This window comes from Podarcis muralis, chromosome 6 (genome assembly GCF_964188315.1).
Source record: "Podarcis muralis chromosome 6, rPodMur119.hap1.1, whole genome shotgun sequence".
Classification (NCBI taxonomy): Eukaryota; Metazoa; Chordata; class Lepidosauria; order Squamata; family Lacertidae; genus Podarcis; species Podarcis muralis.
Genome location: NC_135660.1, coordinates 39,719,007 through 39,739,325, shown reverse-complemented (window position 1 = coordinate 39,739,325; position 20,319 = coordinate 39,719,007). Strand labels below are relative to the sequence as shown.

The 20,319-nt window shown below is 42.9% G+C and overlaps 2 protein-coding genes across 7 annotated transcripts in view; both read left to right on the top strand.

Moving 5' to 3' along the window:
- NGEF (neuronal guanine nucleotide exchange factor) overlaps window positions 1-15,406 on the top strand; it is a 60,444-nt gene extending 45,038 nt beyond the window's left edge. For all 5 annotated transcript variants that reach the window (XM_028730717.2, XM_028730716.2, XM_028730715.2 and 2 more), the window contains 8 exons: window positions 952-1,081; window positions 2,909-2,983; window positions 7,273-7,362; window positions 8,838-9,001; window positions 10,009-10,164; window positions 13,236-13,315; window positions 14,109-14,213; window positions 14,687-15,406. In XM_028730717.2, the coding sequence (XP_028586550.2) occupies window positions 952-1,081; window positions 2,909-2,983; window positions 7,273-7,362; window positions 8,838-9,001; window positions 10,009-10,164; window positions 13,236-13,315; window positions 14,109-14,213; window positions 14,687-14,859 (973 nt within the window). In that variant the 3' untranslated portion in view covers window positions 14,860-15,406. The remainder of the gene's footprint in view (window positions 1-951; window positions 1,082-2,908; window positions 2,984-7,272; window positions 7,363-8,837; window positions 9,002-10,008; window positions 10,165-13,235; window positions 13,316-14,108; window positions 14,214-14,686) is intronic.
- Window positions 1-20,319, top strand: part of LOC114598132 (nuclear body protein SP140-like protein) — a 402,008-nt gene that overhangs the window by 202,957 nt on the left and 178,732 nt on the right. The gene's annotated exons all lie outside the window — the stretch shown is intronic.

The window sequence follows — 20,319 nt, the reverse complement described above, 5'->3', positions numbered from 1 at the left end:
ACCTTCCTTTTTATATTTATTATGGCTAGGGTTTCATTTCATTTCGGTTTTTTCATACTTGGTTTTAATGTTCGTAGCATTTTGTGAGTTGCTTTGGGTCACTCCTCATGAAAAAAGCAACTAATAAATGCAATAAATAGAGCTGGGGTCTGATTGTGGCCTGAGTTGTTTTATCATGCTGGTGCTCGGACCTGTATGCTTCTTCCTATGAACTGTGCTAATTAATCATTTGTGGGTATGGGGGTGTTCCAGAAGCTTCTAAATATTTGGTATTAGTTATGAATATTGGTATTAGTTATAAATAGAAAGTTCCCTCACATTAATAGCCTTTTCGTCAGTGAGAAACCAAATAATCTGAGCTAAAGAGTGTGTGCCTTTCTGTAGCACTGAATTCACACTAGCTGTAGCTGTGACAGATCCTGGCAGGTCTCCAGTAGTCTGAGATGCTTCCAGTTTATGCCAGATGAGTTTTTCCTCTTGTCATTTCCAGCTAGGCCTACCTCGGTTAAATCACTTGATGGAAGGCCTTGTTCCTATGACTATATGTATTTCACCTTACTGCAACAATCCAACTGTGTAAAGATGTATAATTATGCCTCTGACTCATCTACTTGGACACGCACCCCATTCACACCCGCCCACACACCCAGCATATGCTGCTAAGTTTGTATGTGCTACACATGTAAAAGCATTACTCTGGCTTGCACATTAAAAGCCTATTTTTCCATTCCCAAATACTATTAATAGACCCAACTTTAAACCAAAATCCACTTAGTGCTAATATGCCCCTCCCCCAAATTGTAAAAAAACGAGAACAAAGCCATATTCCAACCCTGAGGGGAAGGTAGTGTTGTGAAAATTAAAACACACATAGAACATGTCGGTTACTCACACAAGTTTAAACCTCAATGAAATAACAAAACACCACTCTCCATCTGTCTCTGCTGTCAGCCAGGACAAGCCAGCTTTCCGGGAGGTGATCTCACATTTGGAACTGGATCCGAAATGCAAAGGCCTGCCTTTTTCATCGTTCTTGATTTTGCCTTTTCAAAGGATCACAAGGCTGAAGCTGCTGGTACAGGTATAACAGGGTTTTACTCTTCCCATATATCAGTACCACCTTGCTATGTCTTAGATTGAGGTCACTGAAAGACTGAAGAGCTTTAATGGGGAGGGAAAAGCCACCAAGGAACATTCCTTGTGGGTAATAATAATAATTTTTTTATACTCTGCCCGTCAGGCTGGGTTTCCCCAGCCACTCTGGGCGGCTTCCAACAGAATATTAAAATATAATAGTCTATTAAACATTAAAAGCTTCCCTAATCAGGGTTGCTTTCAGATGTCTTCTAAAAGTCTGGTAGTTGTTTTTCTCTTTGACATCTGGTGGGAGGGTGTTCCACAGGGCGGGTGCCACTACCGAGAAGGCCCTCTGCCTGGTTCCCTGTAACTTGGCTTCTTGCAGTGAGGGACCCGCCAGAAGACCCTCAGCACTGGACCTCAGTGTCCGGGCAGAATGATGGGGGTGGAGACACTCCTTCAGGTATACTGGACCGAGGCCGTTTAGGGCTTTAAGCGTCAGCACCAACACTTTGAATTGTGCTTGGAAATGTACTGGGAGCCAGTGGAAGTCTTTCAAGAATGGTGTTATGTGGTCTCGGTGGCCACTCCCAGTCACCAGTCTAGCTGCCGCATTCTGGATTAGTTGTAGTTTCTGGGTCACTTTCAAAGGTAGCCCCACATAGAGCGCATTGCAGTAGTCCAAGCGAGAGATAACTAGAGCATGCACCACTCTGGCGAGACAGTCTGTGGGCAGCTAGCCTGCATACCAAATGGAGCTGATAAACAGCTGCCCTGGACACAGAATTGACCTCCTCCTCCATGGACAGCTGTGAGTCTAGAATGACTCCCAGGCTGCGCACCTGGTCCTTCAGGGGCACAGTCACCCCATTCAGGACCAGGGAGTCCTCCACACCTGCCCCCTCCTGTCCACCGAAAACAGTACTTCTGTCTTGTCAGGATTCAACCTCAATCTGTTAGCCGCCATCCATCCTCCAACCACCTCCAGACACTCACACAGGACCTTCACTGCCTTCACTGGTTCTGATTTGAAAGAGAGGTAGAGCTGGGTATCATCCGCATACTGATGAACACCCAGCCCAAACCCCCTGATGGTCTCTCCCAGCGGCTTCATGCAGATGTTGAAAAGCATGGGGGAGAGGACAGAACCCTGAGGCACCCCACAAGTGAGAGCATAGGGGTCTGAACATTCATCCCCCCCCCACTTTCTGAACATGGCCTAGGAGGAAGGAGCGGAACTACTGTATGACAGTGCCCAGCTCCCAGCCCCTCTAGACGGTCCAGAAGGATGTTATGGTTGATGGTGTCAAAAGCCGCTGAGAGATCCAGCAGAACTAGGAAACAGCTCTCACCTTTGTCCCTAGCCCGCCAGAGATCATTGACCAGTATGACCAAGGCAGTTTCAGTCCCATAATGAGGCCTGAATCCCGACTAGAAGGGATCCAAATGGTCCACTTCTTCCAGGCGTGCCTGGAGTTGTTCAGCAACCACTCGCTCAATTACCTTGCCCAAGAATGGAAGATTTGAGACTGGGCGATAGTTGGCCATATTGGCCAAATCTAAAGATGGTTTTTAAAAAAGCGGTTTGATAGCCACCTCTTTCAGCGGGTCTGGGAAGGCTCCCTCACAGAGGGAAGCATTCACCACCCTGCAAAGCCCATCGCCTAGCCCTTCCTGGCTAGCTTTTATAAAGGAAATGTATCCTTTTATGCCCATAATGTAATTGTCAAAAGGAAGAAGATTTTGATTCCTCTCTCCATTTTTCTACACGTGTTCAAGTAGAGCCTGTTTATGGAAATGTATAATAACAACCTTCCTTCATCTTGTACAGAATATCCTGAAGAAAGTGGAGGAAAAGTCTGAACGTGAAATCACTGCCCTTGAGGCTCACAAGGAACTGGAAACAGTAAGTCTCATCTGCCTTGTCAGAATATTCAGGATTTTTTGGAGCAAATGGGACTTCTTCTCTGCCTCTGTACCCCTCCCAATATTGCTGGCCATTGCCATTCAAATGGTGTGCACGCTATGTCATGTGATTGATTATGCAGGGTGGGGTTTACCTGCCTCCCAGTATTTTATTTAAGTTGGCACCCTTGTCCCCCCCATGTGTTTTGAAGAATCCCCCTACCCTCCAGAGTAGGGGGTAGTAGGATTTGGGGGTGGGACATGTAGGGAAAGGAGAGGGAGAGCTAGTCCCACTGTGCAGGCATTAGTCCTTGTGTTAATAGGATGACTTTGAATTCAATGCTTAATCATATGTATCTGGTATATGAGGACATATCTGGAAGAAATAATATCCAAGGAAGAGTTGCCTCAGATTTCAGAGTGCAAAAGCTGTAGTCAGACACTTGAAGGTGATAGATTCCACAGAGAGCAGTGATTTAATTAGCTGCCACCTGAAGCAGACTGTTAGTAGGTCAGACTTTATCCAAGAGTACAAACTTATTTTTCTGACCCAAAATCACGTGTGCCATAATATACCTTTTTATTAGTGCTTCAGCTCCTTTTGAACTCCATTTCTACGAGGCTTCTTATCATGTGTGCTGCCTGTCTAGTTACATATTTTGTGGTTAGGCCAAGTACAGTATACTTTTAACATGAGTCTGAACCAGTCTTACCACATGCAGGGGATTGCATCAGCCCACACAAAGAAGCCACCCAACCTCCATTGTCCCTGCATGTTCACATGGAGACAGAAGATCTTCATGCAGCCAATGCACCTAGACCAAACTCATATGATCAATCCCATGGAAATAATCTGGAATGGACCACACAAATGTTTACTATACTTGGTATACTCACAAATGCAATTAGAGAGGCAACACACAAAGATGGTAAACACATGTTCCCCTCCATGAAGTGGGCCAGATCATAACTCCAGTCCAGTGTCATTGGGATCAAGTGGATCCTGATTCCTCTCAAGCCAAGTTTTAGTGGACCCTCATTTTCTATCAAGAGACGACTCTACACAAGAGACGACTCTACACATGGACATCACCAGATGGGCATCATCGAAATCAGATTGATTATATTCTCTGCAGCCAAAGATGGAGAAGCTCTGTACAGTCAGCAAAAACAAGACCTGGAGCTGACTGTGGCTCAGATCATCAGCTTCTTATAGCAAAATTCAAGCTTAAACTGAAGAAAGTAGGAAAAACCACTGGGCCGGTAAGATACAATCTAAGTCAAATCCCTTATGAATACACAGTGGAAGTGAGGAACAGGTTTAAGGATTTAGATTTGGTGGACAGAGTGCCTGAAGAACTATGGATGGAGGCTTGTAACATTGTACAGGAGGCAGCAACGAAAACCATCCCAATGAAAAGGAAACGCAAGAAAGCAAAGTGGCTGTCCAACGAGGCCTTACAAATAGCGGAGGAGAGAAGGCAAGCAAAATGCGAGGGAGATAGTGAAAAATACAGGAAATTGAATGCAGATTTCCAAAGAATAGCAAGGAGAGACAAGAAGGCCTTCTTAAACGAGCAATGCAAACAAATAGAGGAAAACAACAGAATGGGAAGAACCAGAGATCTGTTCAAGAAAATTGGAGATATGAAAGGAACATTTCATACAAAGATTACCATAATAAAGGACAAAAGTAGTAAGGACATAACAGAAGCAGAAGACATCAAGAAGAGGTGGCAAGAATACACAGAAGAATTATACCAGAAAGATATGGATGTCTCGTACACCCCAGGTAGTGTGGTTGCTGACCTTGAGCCAGACATCCTGGAGAGTGAAGTCAAATGGGCCTTAGAAAGCACTGCAAATAACAAGGCCAGTGGAAGTGATGGTATTCCAGCTGAACTATTTAAAATTTTAAAAGATGATACTGTTAAGGTGCTACACTCAATATGCCAGCAAATTTGGAAAACTCAGCAGTGGCCAGAAGATTGGAGAAGATCAGTCTACATCCCAGTCCCAAAGAAGGGCAGTGCCAAAGAATGCTCCAACTATCGCACAATTGCACTCATTTCATACGCTAGCAAGGTTATGCTTAAAATTCTACAAGGAAGGCTCAAGCAGTATGTGGATCGAGAACTCCCAGAAGTGCAAGCTGGATTTAGAAGAGGCCAAATTGCAAACATGCGCTGGATTATGGAGAAAGCTAGAGAGTTCCAGAAAGACATCTACTTCTGCTTCATTGACTATGCAAAAGCCTTTGACTGTGTTGACCACAGCAAACTATGGCAAGTTCTTAAAGAAATGGGAGTGCCTGATCACCTCATCTGTCTCCTGAGAAATCTGTATGTGGGACAAGAAGCTACAGTTAGAACTGGATATGGAACAACTGATTGGTTCAAAATTGGGAAAGGAGTACGACAAGGCTGTATTTTGTCTCCCTGCTTATTTAATTTATATGCAGAATACATCATGCGAAAGGCTGGGCTGGATGAATCCCAAGCTGGAATTAAGATTGCCGGAAGAAATATCAACAACCTCAGATATGCAGATGACACAACCTTGATGGCAGAAAGTGAGGAGGAATTAAAGAACCTTTTAATGAGGGTGAAAGAGGAGAGCACAAAATATGGTCTGAAGCTCAACATCAAAAAAACGAAGATCATGGCCACTGGTCCCATCACCTCCTGGCAAATAGAAGGGGAAGAAATGGAGGCAGTGAGAGATTTTACTTTCTTGGGCTCCATGATCACTGCAGATGGTGACAGCAGCCACGAAATTAAAAGACGCCTGCTTCTTGGGAGAAGGGCAATGACAGGCCTAGACAGCATCTTGAGAAGTAGAGACGTCACCTGGCCAACAAAGGTCCATATAGTTAAAGCCATGGTTTTCCCAGTAGTGATGTATGGAAGTGAGAGCTGGACCATAAAGAAGGCTGATCGCCAAAGAATTGATGCTTTGAATTATGGTGCTGGAGAAGACTCTTGAGAGTCCCATGGACTGCAAGAAGATCAAACGCATCCATTCTTAAGGAAATCAGCCCTGAGTGCTCACTGGAAGGACAAATCGTGAAGCTGAGGCTCCAGTACTTTGGCCACCTCATGAGAAGAGAAGACTCCCTGGAGAAGACACTGATGCTGGGAAAGATGGAGGGCACAAGGAGAAGGGGGCGACAGAGGACGAGATGGTTGGATAGCGTTTTCGAGGTTACCAACATGAGTTTGACCAAACTGCGGGAAGTAGTGGAGGACAGAGGTGCCTGGCGTGCTCTGGTCCATGGGGTCACGAAGAGTCGGACACGACAAAACGACTAAACAACAACAACATTTTCTATCACTACCTGTCTGCTGAATTACATAGGCCCCACTTTCAGACACGAACCTAGTAGAATTGTTCCTGAGTCTCCAATGATGCCGCAAGCTGGGTTGGGAAGCCACTCAGAAAAGCACTTCGAAGTGAAGCCTTTACATTCCTTCCATCTGATGTCACAAATTATGCCAGGGGTGGGGCAGATGGACATGATTTAGGGAAAACTATATTGTGAGCTAGATTAGGGCCCCTGCCTGGTCTCATTAGGTCCATGGGCCAGAGGTCCCCCCTGTGTGATGCTGCCAAAATGTGATGATGTCATCAGCAATTGATAGCACAAATACGGTACCTCTAGGAATGTGAAACACAACCTGCTGCATTGTTGAAAGCTTCTGAATTTGTGATAGAACTGACCAGTCTAGTAAATCTGAGTTCCATTCCATTTTGGCTTGGTTCCACCATTAGGACTATAGTAGAATTTGAAAGCTTCTCTAGAGTTTAAATTAAATCAGAAATGTCTTGACTGTATAAAACTATGAAATCCACTGAGCTACAGCCATTTCTCTTTCTAACCAGGAGCCAAAGTAAGCATTAGCAAGCCTCAACTCAGGTGATTCTTGCTTGCTCTTTTATTAATAGTAATTAATAATAATTACTTATTAAGTAATAATAGAGTTGGAACCTATTCCCCTTCATCCGTGGGTGCATGTCCCCCCCTTATCTTACTGGGGTGAACAATGCTTTGATTTCCTTCACATGAGGTTGAGCTAATGCCTCTTCAGTGACACTTACTTTGACGTGAACAAGTTTATTATTAAAATCTTGTCGACGTTGCGCTTTTATTTACAGAACCACTTCTGAATGAAGTTAAGCATGCTTTTCTACTTCCACTTCATTCAATCTGTTCTCATTGGGGTTCCAGTTTTCAACCCTGAGGCAAGGAATCATGTTTCTGATATACTCTCATTGCTTGGTCTCTTCTAGGTGGTGAAGGCATGCAACGAAGGTGTTAGGAAGATGAGCCGTACAGAGCAGATGATCAGCATCCAGAAAATGCTAGAATTTAAGATCAAGGTAAAAATGTAGGCTAAGCCCTAAGGAGAGGAACAGATATATGTTACAGGGCAAAATCATGGATGAATTTTTAGCAAAACGGTTGCCCCTACTGATTATATTAAACAATCACTGATCTGATTTAGTCAGTCCTAGCTTTGGTACCCCTTTTTAATGCAAGTCGGGGTTCAGTCTGCCTGGCTGCTTTACCAAGTTGCCTGGCTTCCCATGTTTCCTGCTCCACTGACTGGATCATGCAGAATGCGTGCAGTGATGATGCGTGCTGAGCCATTCCCAGTCACTTGTATTCTTTCTAACTCAGTGCTGACTAATACAGCTCTGTGGAGCTCTCCTCCAGCTCCTTTATCTGTTTTTTATTTGTATAATTTTCTTACGAGTGCTGCAGGCCAGCTGTGTGGTGTGAATTTTGTTTAAATTAACCTAAAGAGACTCTTGAGGCAAGATATGCCAAAACATATCCCACTCGTCATTATTGTCCTTTTGCTTAGAATGAGACTTCAAAGTTTTCAATGGGTAATTTCATTTCCTTTGATGATCTGCAACGACCATGTATTTTGTTCCCATTATATACATCTTCAGAGAGCCAACTTTTAATGTTACTTTTATTAAGTATTTCACAGGTTAATAGGAGGAAAAGGGGGGAATATGAGCATGCCAAAAAGTTATAACTTTTACAATAAAGAAAAGACAACATGCAGTTGGCTGCTGTCGTTAAACTTCTCATTGCTGTGTTGAACAAACACCATCCACAAAACTATCTACTTGGCATTACTCCCTGAGCCCGATAAAAATTGTAATTTTGGCAATCTCGGCTATTCACAGATCCTCTTTAAACAGATTTTAAGCCAAGGAGTGACAGCTTTTTTGAAATTCACTGCTAAACTAATTTTGGCTATGCACAGTTGATTTGTAGTAAGTTCTGGGTCACATCTCTGTCTTTCCCTTCAGGTCATACTGGGTCTAATAGTGTTTCATATACTTTGATTCATATCTTTTTAGTTGAATCTTCTCTTCCAGTACCTTGCCTGATAGATACTGCTAAATAGGAACGAAGTCGTATTCTTCTCTTTATATATGAACAAAGTCCTCTGCAATAAAGCCACTTCTCCAGACTTTGACAAAAACCGCTTTCTCATATTTTGGTATCTTAAAGGGATGTTAAATACTGCTGATCAACATTTTACATTTTCCCCCCAGTTGACAGACACAAATTAATTTTAAGAGAACATTGACAGTTGCTGGAAACCCCAGGAGAGGATAGTGCTCTTGTGTTTGTGGTTTCCCCACTGGCATCTGTTTGGCCAGTGTGAGAACAGGATACTGGAGTCGATGGGCAAGCTCTTATTAGGTTCTACCTGGATCCATAGCTTCTGTATAGTTTATTTTTAAAGCTTTCCTTTGCAGTGAATTCAGAGGGATTGCCATAAGATGCTATGTTGCGGTGCTCCTGATTATTATTTTATTTCCTTCGTTAGTCTGTGCCCATCATCTCTCACTCCCGTTGGCTGCTAAAGCAGGGAGAACTGCAGCAAATGAATGGTCCCAAAACATCACGTACCCTCCGAACAAAGAAACTCTTCAGAGAAGTCTACTTGTTCCTCTTCAATGATTTGCTAGTGCTCTGCAGACAAATTTCTAGGTGAGTTTGAAACAGAGAGGAGCAGGAGCTGTACTATGTTTATTCAGCCTCAGTTGGATCGGTCTCAGTCCTGCCAGAGATAGTTTCTGATTGTTAATTTAATCTATTGATGTGCTGCCCAAGCAGCTGCAGACGAATTTTCAGCGCTCATAGTAAAGAATTACCGCATTTTTTGCACCATAACACTCACTTTTTTCCTCCTAAAAAGTAAGGGGAAATGTCTGTGAGTGTTATGGAGGGAATGCCTACGGGTGGCATGCCTACAGATTTTCCTCTTCTAAAAACTACGTGCGTGTTATGGTCGGGTGTGTGTTATAGAGTGAAAAATACGGTAAGCAAAGGCAGATGTTTATTCTGCTGTTCTGGGTTTTTAAAATAGACAATTCTTTACCTTTGCGTCCCATCCTCCCTTCAAATTGTTAGGCAAGGACTAAAGCAGGGGTCAAGAGCTTGTGACTCTGCAAAGGCTGTTGGTCTCAGCCAGCAGGGACACTGGTCAGGGTTGATGTCCAACAACATCTGGAGATCACATGTTCCTCACCTCTAGAATAAAGATACGGTGCATTCTGTCCTTGAGAAGAGAAAACTTGCATCGGAGGAGAGTCGTGAGGGAAGTGTGTGCCTAACTTTCCCCTTTCTAATCACTTCATGTTTGTAAAAAAAAAAAAAAAGGACTATGGAACACTGGCAGGGGGTTAAACAGCTGGCTTGGGGAAAGTTTCAGAAGGAAGTATATGACTCAAGAAGAGTTAACCCCTCCTTTCTCTGCTGTCCCTTTTCAGATGCAAATAATCTCTTCCCGAGCATTCTTAGCAAGATTTTGTTATCCCAGATAACAGTTTCAGGTGTAGTTTACTCCTTCAACACTAAGCCATACATTCTTCAGAAAGAATATTTTGCCTATGAGAAATGTAGTCACCTACTTCTCTGCCCCATCTTTTAGGCCCTGCTTATACCCCAGCCTAGGCTATAACTAGTGTTTCTGACACCTTTCTTTTCTCTCTCAGTGACAAATATCAGGTGTTTGACTCTGCTCCACGAGGACTTCTGCGGGTGGAGGAGCTGGAAGACCAAGGACAGAGCTTGGCGAATGTTTTCATCCTGAGACTGCTGGAAAATGCAGATGACCGCGAAGTCAGCTACATGCTAAAGGCATCATCACAGTAAGCATAATGAGGCAATATCTGGAAAAATTGTAGATTGTGCGCATGATCCCATAGCACTTTCTTACAATAGATTCTGAACTATTATTGCTCTTGGGATGACTTTACCTATCTTTATAAGCAGGCACAGACATTGTTCAATAGGCATCATGTTTGATGGGGACTGTCTTCTAAATGACAGTGTTGATAGTGAGTTCACTTGCCCCTTGTCAACATCCTGCGTAGCTCTGTCTTCTGCAACGCTTTAGGGTAATTTGTTTCCCAGCACTGGTGATTCTGTCATATAGTCTGCTTGTGTACAGGAAATGCAGTCTCCAGTCCCTCCCACAGAACTAGAATGAATTTGCCCTCCCTATTGCAGACAAAGAGGGAAAGGCAGGCTGATGTCAAAGGAGGCTTCTTGTTTGTCCTATGAACTCATACTATAGCCCTGAACAAAATATTCACGCCTCCACACACACTCCAGTGGTGGAGAAAACACCCAAGGGAGAGAATATATTGAAACACCCAAAGACTGAATTCTGGCCAATTGAACTAATGGCAAAAATATCGCCCCAGGTATGTTGACCATAGAAATCTGTTCCAAAACTGCATTCAAATTCTGCCTTCCCTCACCTCTGTCCTCATTTTGTCCTCTATGAATGACTATTTGTAGATTATTAAATGCATGGACCCCAGGAAATACTGCAGTACGTTTTCAAGTAATCCTATAGGAATATAAACTGTAACTGCCTATGTGCTAAGCACAATAAATGTTACGTATATAAAATATATCATTTTGGAAGGTACAGAAGCTTAGAAACAGATGGTAGTAACTATCTTGTTAACTGCCCTGAGATCTTTTGATGAAGGACGGTATGTACCATATTCTTCGCCCTATTATTATATTATAGGACGCACCGTCCCATAAGGCACACCTAGTTTTTTGGGGGGAAATAAAGGGGGAAAAATTTATTTCCCCCCCTGGTGCGGGGCTGGGGCTGGGTCGGGGGAAGCCCAAGCTTCCCCCGACCCCAGCCCCCAGAACAGGCAACTCTCCGCAAGCCGTGGGAGCCCGCGCCGGGCTCCCACGGCTTGCGGAGATCTGTGCGAAGCCTGGAGAGCGCACCGACCCCTCTCGCTCTCCAGGCTTCAGCAAAAGCCTGCATTCGCCCCATAGGACGCACACACATTTCCCCTTCATTTTTTGGGGGGGGAGTGCGTCCTATGGGGCGAAAAATACGGTAAATATAATTAATAATAATAATATCCATCCCCCAGTGTGCAGATGGCATATTCAAATGGGTTCATCCTTCATACTGTTACCCCAAATCCTGCATGATGCAAAACTTTGTATTTCTTTCCAGCGCTTCTTTGCAAAATTTCACACCTAGCAGTGCGGGAAGCACTGTTTCTGCTCCAAATTAAGCATGTTGCTAACGATAGATTAAGAAAAGTTGGCACTTGAAGTGTTCTTTCTAGTCCAACACCCATTTGAGCAGAGAATTTATTCAGTTAACGTGCATTACCGACAAACTGTTGCAGATGGAGGACATGGGAAATAGGAGAAAATATTTCTTCCTTTTGTTGTAAAAACCTTGTCCCTCGCTCCTTTCCTGGTTCCCAGGAGTAAGCGACAAAGACAACCTCAACCTCAGCTGCTCCTCTGCTTAAACCCGGAAGTGCCTGGCTTGAGCAGAGAAGCAGCAGCAAAAGCTGTCCAGCCTACGCAATGATTCCAGTAGACTGAAGAAGTTGCTGCATGCCTTCCCCCCCCCCCCACACTTTTTTTGACCCTAAAGCTTCTCTTTAACTCAGAGAATGAACAAGGAAGGTGGTGTGACGTTAACATATGAGAGTGCTGGAGGTAAAACAGGTTACCCAATCAGAACCCAGGGGGTGGAGTCAGAGGGACTATAAAACCAGCTCTGGGAGGGGTGAAGGGAGGAGTTTGTTGGGAGTTGGGTGGTTGGCTGGAGTGGGAGTGAATTGGGATAGAGTCTGTGGGTAGGTTGAGTTAGTGTAGCTGGGTCAGGAACAGTTAGGGGCTAGGAAGACAAGTAAAAATCTGAGAGGTGGTTTAGTGAGTGAGAGCAGGTAGCGGAAGTTATAGGTATGGATAGGCACCCCATGAATGTAATTGACCGATACCATTTATGAAACCGCACGCTTGTTAAATTGCAATAAATAAACAGAAGTTTATGTTCCAATTTAACCCTGACTGGACTCAGTATTGTACCAGGTAGGGCCTGGGTGGTGGCAGCGAGAAATAAAGTGGTGGCACAGGGATCAATAGACAGTGAAACGTCCGGGGACCCTGTGTGATTGCTACAGATGGCTTCACCCCTTGAGCTCAAATTTCGTGACTCCAAAAGAACATGGAGAACATATTCCTTTTCACTTTTGTCCACAAAGCTATTACTGGAAAGGGAATTTGGCTCAGGAAACCCTACAGTCACTGAGACTAGCCAGAGACCCCAAACCTATTGTTCTTTAAACTGCAAAAAGGGAGACAAAGAGGGGGTTAAACTGGGCTCTTTCTTCCTGGACCCCTGTTCTTCTCAGGGACACAAGCATCCCAGATCTCCCATATCATATCCACTTTAACCCTAAGAAAGGGAATGACTGTTCCAGGTATTTATAGAAAATAATACATGAAAAACGAAGGTGAAAAATGGGATAGAGGAATGAGTCTTCTGTCAAGGGATTCTGAAACATGGCTGAGCTCTTTCAGTAGAGTTCATGGATTTGCCTTGAACTCCTTATTGTCTTAGCTTGTGCATGACTTTCTAACCAGTGAGTGGGAGCACATGAGTCAGGATGCGTGAATGAGTGACACTTAATTGACTTAGCTGACAGGAAAGGGAGAGAGAACACATGGATTTTACCATTAAAGTAGGGGCAGGGGCAGTAAGACAGAAATGCAGGAATGGCACAGAATGCAGAAAGTGGATTTATTTGTGCTTTATGTTTGTAAATTTTTGCAAGTCACTTATGGACTCCTATGTGGCAAGTCAGATTCCACGGACCCTTTCCAAATTACATGGGAAACACTGATTGCCGCTCTCTCTCCTGTTTTATTCCCAATGCAGAAGTGAAATGAAGCGCTGGATGATCTTGCTGGCTCCGAATCGGCGAACCAAGTTTGTTTCCTTTACATCCAGGCTCATGGGTAAGGAGGGCAAGGGGGAAAAGGAGGGAATGATAGAAAGTTGTCATCCAGATGGATTCTAAGAGCACATCACTGCTCTTGGTTAGGTTCTAGCAATGTCAGTTTGAGGATGCAAAGGCAGATCAGGTCCTAATTACAGAACAAAATTCCATTCTAAGCTTCATTTTTAAATTGTGTGCCCTGAAGCAAATTTTTGTGAAGCCGAGAAGTCAGCTTCATATCCCTTTACCGAAAGGTTCAGTAAGAGATTACCCACCCTATTCTTGTCTACAGAATTTTACATCAACATCACTGTTCCATATTTGTCTGCTGCCCAGTCATCTGTCCCCCATCAGTACCATTCCATGTTACACCCAAGTGCAAGAAGCTAATCTGAGATCCCTTCCCCTCTTGTATGAGATTCTATGCATTTCTCAAAACCTCTGACTGAGGATGTAACTGTCCCCAAGATCAGCCATTGCGCTCACTGGCCCATTGGTTGAATTATTTGCTGAGATGACACAGCCTAACTAGCTTACCATTTTTTCTCTAAGGTGGTTCCTTTGTAGCTACAGTAATACAGGCAACAGAAATTATGAAGGTTATGCTACAGACGTTTGCTATTCTAAGCCCTTGACCAGAGAGGCAAAAGGCCTGATCACTATATGCTACAGCAGTTGGACACACACACACACACACACACACACACACACACACACACACACATATTTTAGTAGCAGACACCCTCCCATTTCTCCCTTATAGTATTCATAAAGGGTCCTGCAAACTAGTAATTTCCCTTTTCCACTTGCAGATTGCCCTCAAGTACAGTGTGTCCATCCTTATGTGGCTCAGCAGCCAGATGAGCTGTCGCTGGAACTGGCTGATGTACTTAACATCCTGGAAAAGACAGACGATGGTAAGAAGTGTCCATATTTGGGTTTTAATGCAGGCACAAATGCACAACAAAATCATAACAGGGGAACTGTGTAGGAAGTAAATATCTTGCAGCATTAAGGACTGATTGTACAGTATGTTCCAGTGCTCCTCAGATGGTGGTATATGACCTGTTAATTGGGTTGTCAGGAAATGAATGAGGGCCAATGCATTTTTATTTTTTTATTTTTCATACTCTCTTTTTCACTCGGATTGCCAAAGCATTGCGGTCCCAGTGAAGCAGAATTCTTATAAGCCGTTGCAATTTGCAACATCTGCTTCACACGGAAAATATTATGTAACCAGCTTCCCTTAATATATTCTGATATGATTGTTGTATAACTTCCCTTCTTGTACCAGTTTTGAACCTTGCTTGCATTAACTCATCGCTCCTTTACTGAGCTGCCACTATTATGTTTTCTCCACCCACAATCATCCTTTTCCAAAAAAATCTAGGTTGGATATTTGGGGAGCGTTTGCATGATCAAGAGAGAGGTTGGTTCCCCAGCTCCATGGGTGAAGAGATTATGAACCCCAAGATTCGATCTCAAAACTTAAAGGAGTGCTTCCGGGTACACAAGACAGATGATAGTCAGCGGAGGAAGATGGGCAGCAGGAATAGACAATGATCACTGCACACAGTTCTGGGCAGTTGTATTTCAGAAACAATGAATGTCAGATGCTGAGACAACGGAAGGTGGCACAATATCATTTTTTGTCAAGCAAGTCCTCTCTCCTCCAAGCTAATGAACTTCTTTGCATACTTGATGCACCATGGATAATATCTCTGAAGACAAACTTGAAAAGAGGTGAGGCTGCCGTGTGCCTGTACAGAACTAGGAGCTGTAAAATGTAATTTCCTATTGTATTGCAAAGAGTGTAAATCTCTTAACTCTGCATGGTAAGGAAACAGTGAATGCTGATCAACTGGAAAAAAGTACAACAAGGCCCAAGAGGTTAGCAGCCCGATTCTTTAATATTCCATCAAGTGGCACATTTGATTTTCCAGTGTGCAATCCAGGCGCACAGGAGCGCACCACCTTTGAAAGTGTGCACAGTATCGGTATACACACTTCTACACTCAGGAAGTTTCTCTGTAGGTACTGAGTTTGGAGTACCCACACAGGCACATCAACAGGTATCCCTTATAAATAAACACATTGGTGATACTTTAAATGCATTGGTGATTCTTTAACAGAGGTAAAAAAAAATTATGGCAGAGCATAGTCTTCTGTGCTACAAAATATTCCACAAAATTATTTACACTGTACTCTTGGGCTACCCTGTAGGAAACTGCAGAGAATACTGACATAGAGAAGCTGCATGGTTTCAAACAGGAGTGTGAAGCCTCTCCTAGCTTCATGAGCAACTTCCAGGGGGCCATACAAGAGGGATGAACATGGCTATAGACAAAAGTGGGCAGAGCAAAAGCTGGGATGAACCTACATTCCAACTTTATAGAGGTCAGAGATCCCCTACACATGTTGCTCTCCATCTAGGCAAGGAAGAGGAATTATCGCAGTTGAACATTTCAAGTCAGGCAAAAGCAGTCAAGGGGGCCATAGCTGGTGAAAGTCCCAAGGGTAAAGAGGTATTCCACACACCCACACCTAAGCATGAGGTTCTCCATCCCTGACCTAAAATAGGAAAGGACTGGAAATTCACTGTTTCTCATAGCCGTGCAATTCACCACCTGGACCCATATCCTAAGTGCAAACTATAATAATTACTAGCAATGCAATCCTATAGACGTCATTTCAGGAGTAAGACCTATTGAGTTCAATGAGCCTTACTCCCAGGTAAGTGCATATAGGATTCCCATCTGACTGCATTTAAGTTTTACAACAAAGTTCTTTGAGAGAGCCAATGGTAGGTATCGTAAATATTGTCTAAATATTGAGAGGGTGGCTGAGTGGATAGTACAGACTTAGGCCCTGAACAAATGCACTGACAGTATCCCATAGTATTCACTACTCAGCTCTGTTGCACATACTAAGGAATTTTTCATCGGGGGGGGGGGGGGAAGAGTAAAAAAAAAAACCAAGGAGTGGAGAATCAGCTCAAGGCATGCATGACATTCTATAGCCATGCTAAATCTGGAGAGCTAAAGAACTCAGCTAGGGCCAGCAAATTTCTGTGTAATTTACCCTGGTGTATATACGGACTCTGATAACAGTATTTCAAATAATATTTCTGTCCAGTTCAGAGAGTTTTGAATGAAATGCATCCTTGTCAATACAAGTGGATTAAACTGATTATGGACCAAATGCTCATTCAAAGAGGAACAGAGGCCACTAGGCAGCAGCAACAACAACAGGCTTGAGGGACAAGATGGCATGCTTTTGTACTAAATGTTGTCTGCAAAAGTTTTACTAAAGCAATAGGAAGGCCTGTTGCATGTCAGCTGGGCATTGTTCCTCAGCTGTACACATGAACTCTATGTATAATACTTTCAAGCTGGTGTATATAAATGCTTACAAAGCCAGGAAATATCTTCTCCTTTGCTGCAAAAGTTACAACTGGCAACAAGATGCTTCTCTGGAAGGGAGAGAGAAGATTCACAATAGAGAACATTTGACTAAGGACAATTATAGAGTCAACCATGAGACAGAGATCGAGAAATTAAAAGATTGTAAAGCACTTTGCATATTAAAAGTGTTACATAAATAATAACGGATAAGGAGTATTTATTTAATAGCAACGCTCCCCAATGCTCTGTGTTAAGAGGCTCCTTGCACAAGGGCTTCTGTACACTGCATTTTTCTTTTTCAAGCTAGTTCACAAGGTTATGAATGTATGAATCACTTGTTCTTATACTGTCTTTATACTGAGTCATGCTGCTCCACCCAGCTTTGTACTATCTGCTCAGATTGGTCACAGCTCCTCAAGGTCTCCTACATACCTGCCTTTCAGCTGAAAATGCCAGGGACTGGACCTAGGACCTTCTGCAAAACCTTTGATTCTGCTCAACTTTTGCTGTTTTTTTTTTAAAAGATTGCCTTTCATCCCAAATCAGGCCTTCAAGGCAACTTGTATAAGCACATAAACTGAGAAATAAAGGTGCTATTTAGATTTGTTCACAAAAAATGTAACAAAACAGTCTTCCCACATCTTTTTGGCCCAGGTATATAATCACCATTTGCCCAATGGATAAAGGCAGCTGATAGAAAATGGCAAAGCAGCCAAGGACACGTATCTTGTAAATTTCTATTGGGAACACTTTTTGAACCTCTTTCAGCTCTTACATGCAACTAACTTAATTTAAAGTCAATCCAGTGTGGTGGAGACCAGGGTTCAAATCCCCACTCTGCCATGAAGCTCACCAGTCACTGCCTCTCAGCCTAACCTACCTCACAGGGGTGTTATGGATATTAAACGAGACGGTGGTGAAACCTTGCGCTCCTTGGAGAAGTGGTAGGCTAGAAATGCAATAAAATACATAACATTTAGCAGTAAGGCAATGATAGTAACTAACATTCCTGATCATTCAGTCATGCACAGCTTTCACTTGCACTGTTCAGCCATGCCCCTAGCATTACACTATTGCCAGAAATTGAGATTTTTTTACAAATGAATTTTTAACACCCACAGCCAAGGAGTAGCATATTGAACTGTACAAGGCTAAGGTTACCCAATAGCTGAGTTATGGAAAGCAAAAAGCTCCTGGCATTCACCAGACTTAACCAATCCTGTTAATTTAACAAAACGTCTCAGAGAAACGCAAAAACAGATTGCTGTAATTTTGAGTGCTGAATTACACAGTGTACCAATTAACTTCCTCCAGTTACCAGAATTAGGTAGCTTGGTGTATTTTTACACACAAGCATAGACCTTGGGATCGCAGGCCATTATAACACCACCAGAATGAAATGTAGGAGAGGGAGGTAATATTTTTTCTTACTATGAAAACAGAAATGGCCAAACAAGCAGCTTTCAGTACTTTGATTTCTCCAGCAGCTAGCTCTCACCTACTTCACCCTGTAGTCATAAACATGAATGTACTAACTAACCACATGCACATACTGTCCACAGATTTAATTACATTGTATGGGAACGTGGCTTATTTTCCAAATCCGCTTCTTACATTCAGACCTTTAAAATAATATTTTATTGAAGCACAAGTGTACATATTGTAGCATGACAAAACAAAGGTGGGTTAGCACATAACACATACAAATGACTGCAGCCACAAGTATTTCTAGACTAGAATGCAACATAATTACATTATAATCTTCCCAAAAGAATAAATACAATGATGGAAAAAGAATCCCTGGCACATATTTATTGACTTGAGAGATGAAAAGAAACCATGTTTTGAAGGAATCTCTTTAACTGTGCCCTCTCCTGCTGGTCTATTTTAATACATTTAACATTTTCAGTTCTATGGATTCAGTTCTGGATTGAACATCTAGAGAAGCTTTTCCAGTATCTACCAGCCTTCATTCTAGTCATGTAAACAGAATAGGATGATCTCCTTGTAGAGAAGCTGCTGCTAATCCTCTCAATATAATACAGGAAGAAGTACTAACTTTTGAGTCATGCAGGGTGATCTATATGTACAATGTGCAATGTATAATCCCCAAAACCTCTTTGCAGAATGTTTTAACAGCTTTACATGTCTACATGTTTATCGGAGAATTTCTTTCCTTGCATCACTCTTTATTAATGGATGGAGATGGATGGGGGTAAGACAACAACTCTATTCAGCTCGTTAACAAAGGGCTGTGGAATCACACCTTTAGCCCAGCCCCTTGTTGTACTTGTTCCTTCTGGCTTCGCACATAGCAAATGTGGTGGCGCAGGCTGTACTTATGAAGGCTGAAGGCAGGGCCACACAGGAGCTTTGTACTTGACTAACAACTGAACAGGGCTCTATATATGAGCTTCAATAAAGCTGAGCTGGACCTGACCAGCTGCTTGGTCCATCCAGGAGACCAATGATGTTCTGCCTTTTCAAATTCAATTCTGTCTGCCATTGGGCTGGTTTGTTTTTTTTAAAAAACACACTTTATATAAACAAACATAGATAAACAATAGGCAATATATTTTTCTACCAAAAAAGCAAGAGCCATCCATGCATTTTCCCTCTTGTAACCTAAAAGCCATTCCTGACAGTGTCATATAGTTCCTGAATTCTTAGCTATGCAGAAAATGAAACAGTGCCAAGCTTTTCAAAAGTCATTGTTTAGCCCCGGCCTCTCTGATTTGCTTCATATATCTTTTTTTCCTTTTTTCTTTTTTTGGCAATGCCTGCTTGCCAAACATAACCATACCATTTATTCAGGTGAAAACCCTCACTGGTTTTCCATGGACATCCAACAGCTTACCTGTCTGCCATCATAAAAAACAAACAAACACACACAGTAATTTGCTTTGTTGTTAATTTTTTTTGCTAAGGTTGATCTAGTTGAGGCAACATGTTCCTCAGTCACCCCTGTGCTACATATTTGTATCTAAGTAAGCAGAGGTGCCTGCTTAACCCAAACAGGAGTCAATGCAGGTGGCTTTTTAATCTCGCTCCCCCCACCTCCCTCAAATATTATATCCAGGTCATACTAATAACGCTCGCGTTGCGAATGTGATCCATGCGGGAGGCACATTTGCAACCCGCAGCGCTGCATCTCAGCATGCGCAGGTCGCAATTTGGCATTTCTGCACATGTGCAAAGTGCGATTTAGCACATCTGCGCACGTGCGAGCATCGAAACCTGGAAGTAACCTGTTCCGGTACTTCTGGGTTCGGCGCAGTGTGCAACCCGAAAACGCACAACCTGAAGCGTCTGTAACCCGAGGTATGACTGTATTTAAAAACAGAACAGAACAAAAACAAAACATAAGACCAGGCATTCCACAAATAAATAAAATATACCAGGCGCCCACCCCCAGCTACTGCTACAGAAGCTAAAAGTCAATAATCTGATTACAGTTTTATTCTAGCTGTAGCAAGAGCTTGGAAAGATGCATTCGAGCACACGTGCCAAGTTAATGTGACTTTTAAAACAATGCACACAATTTATCGCATTTGGATTAGTGGCACAAATATATATTTGTGAGACCTCGTCGAAACGTCGCCTAGACACCCCAACTTTT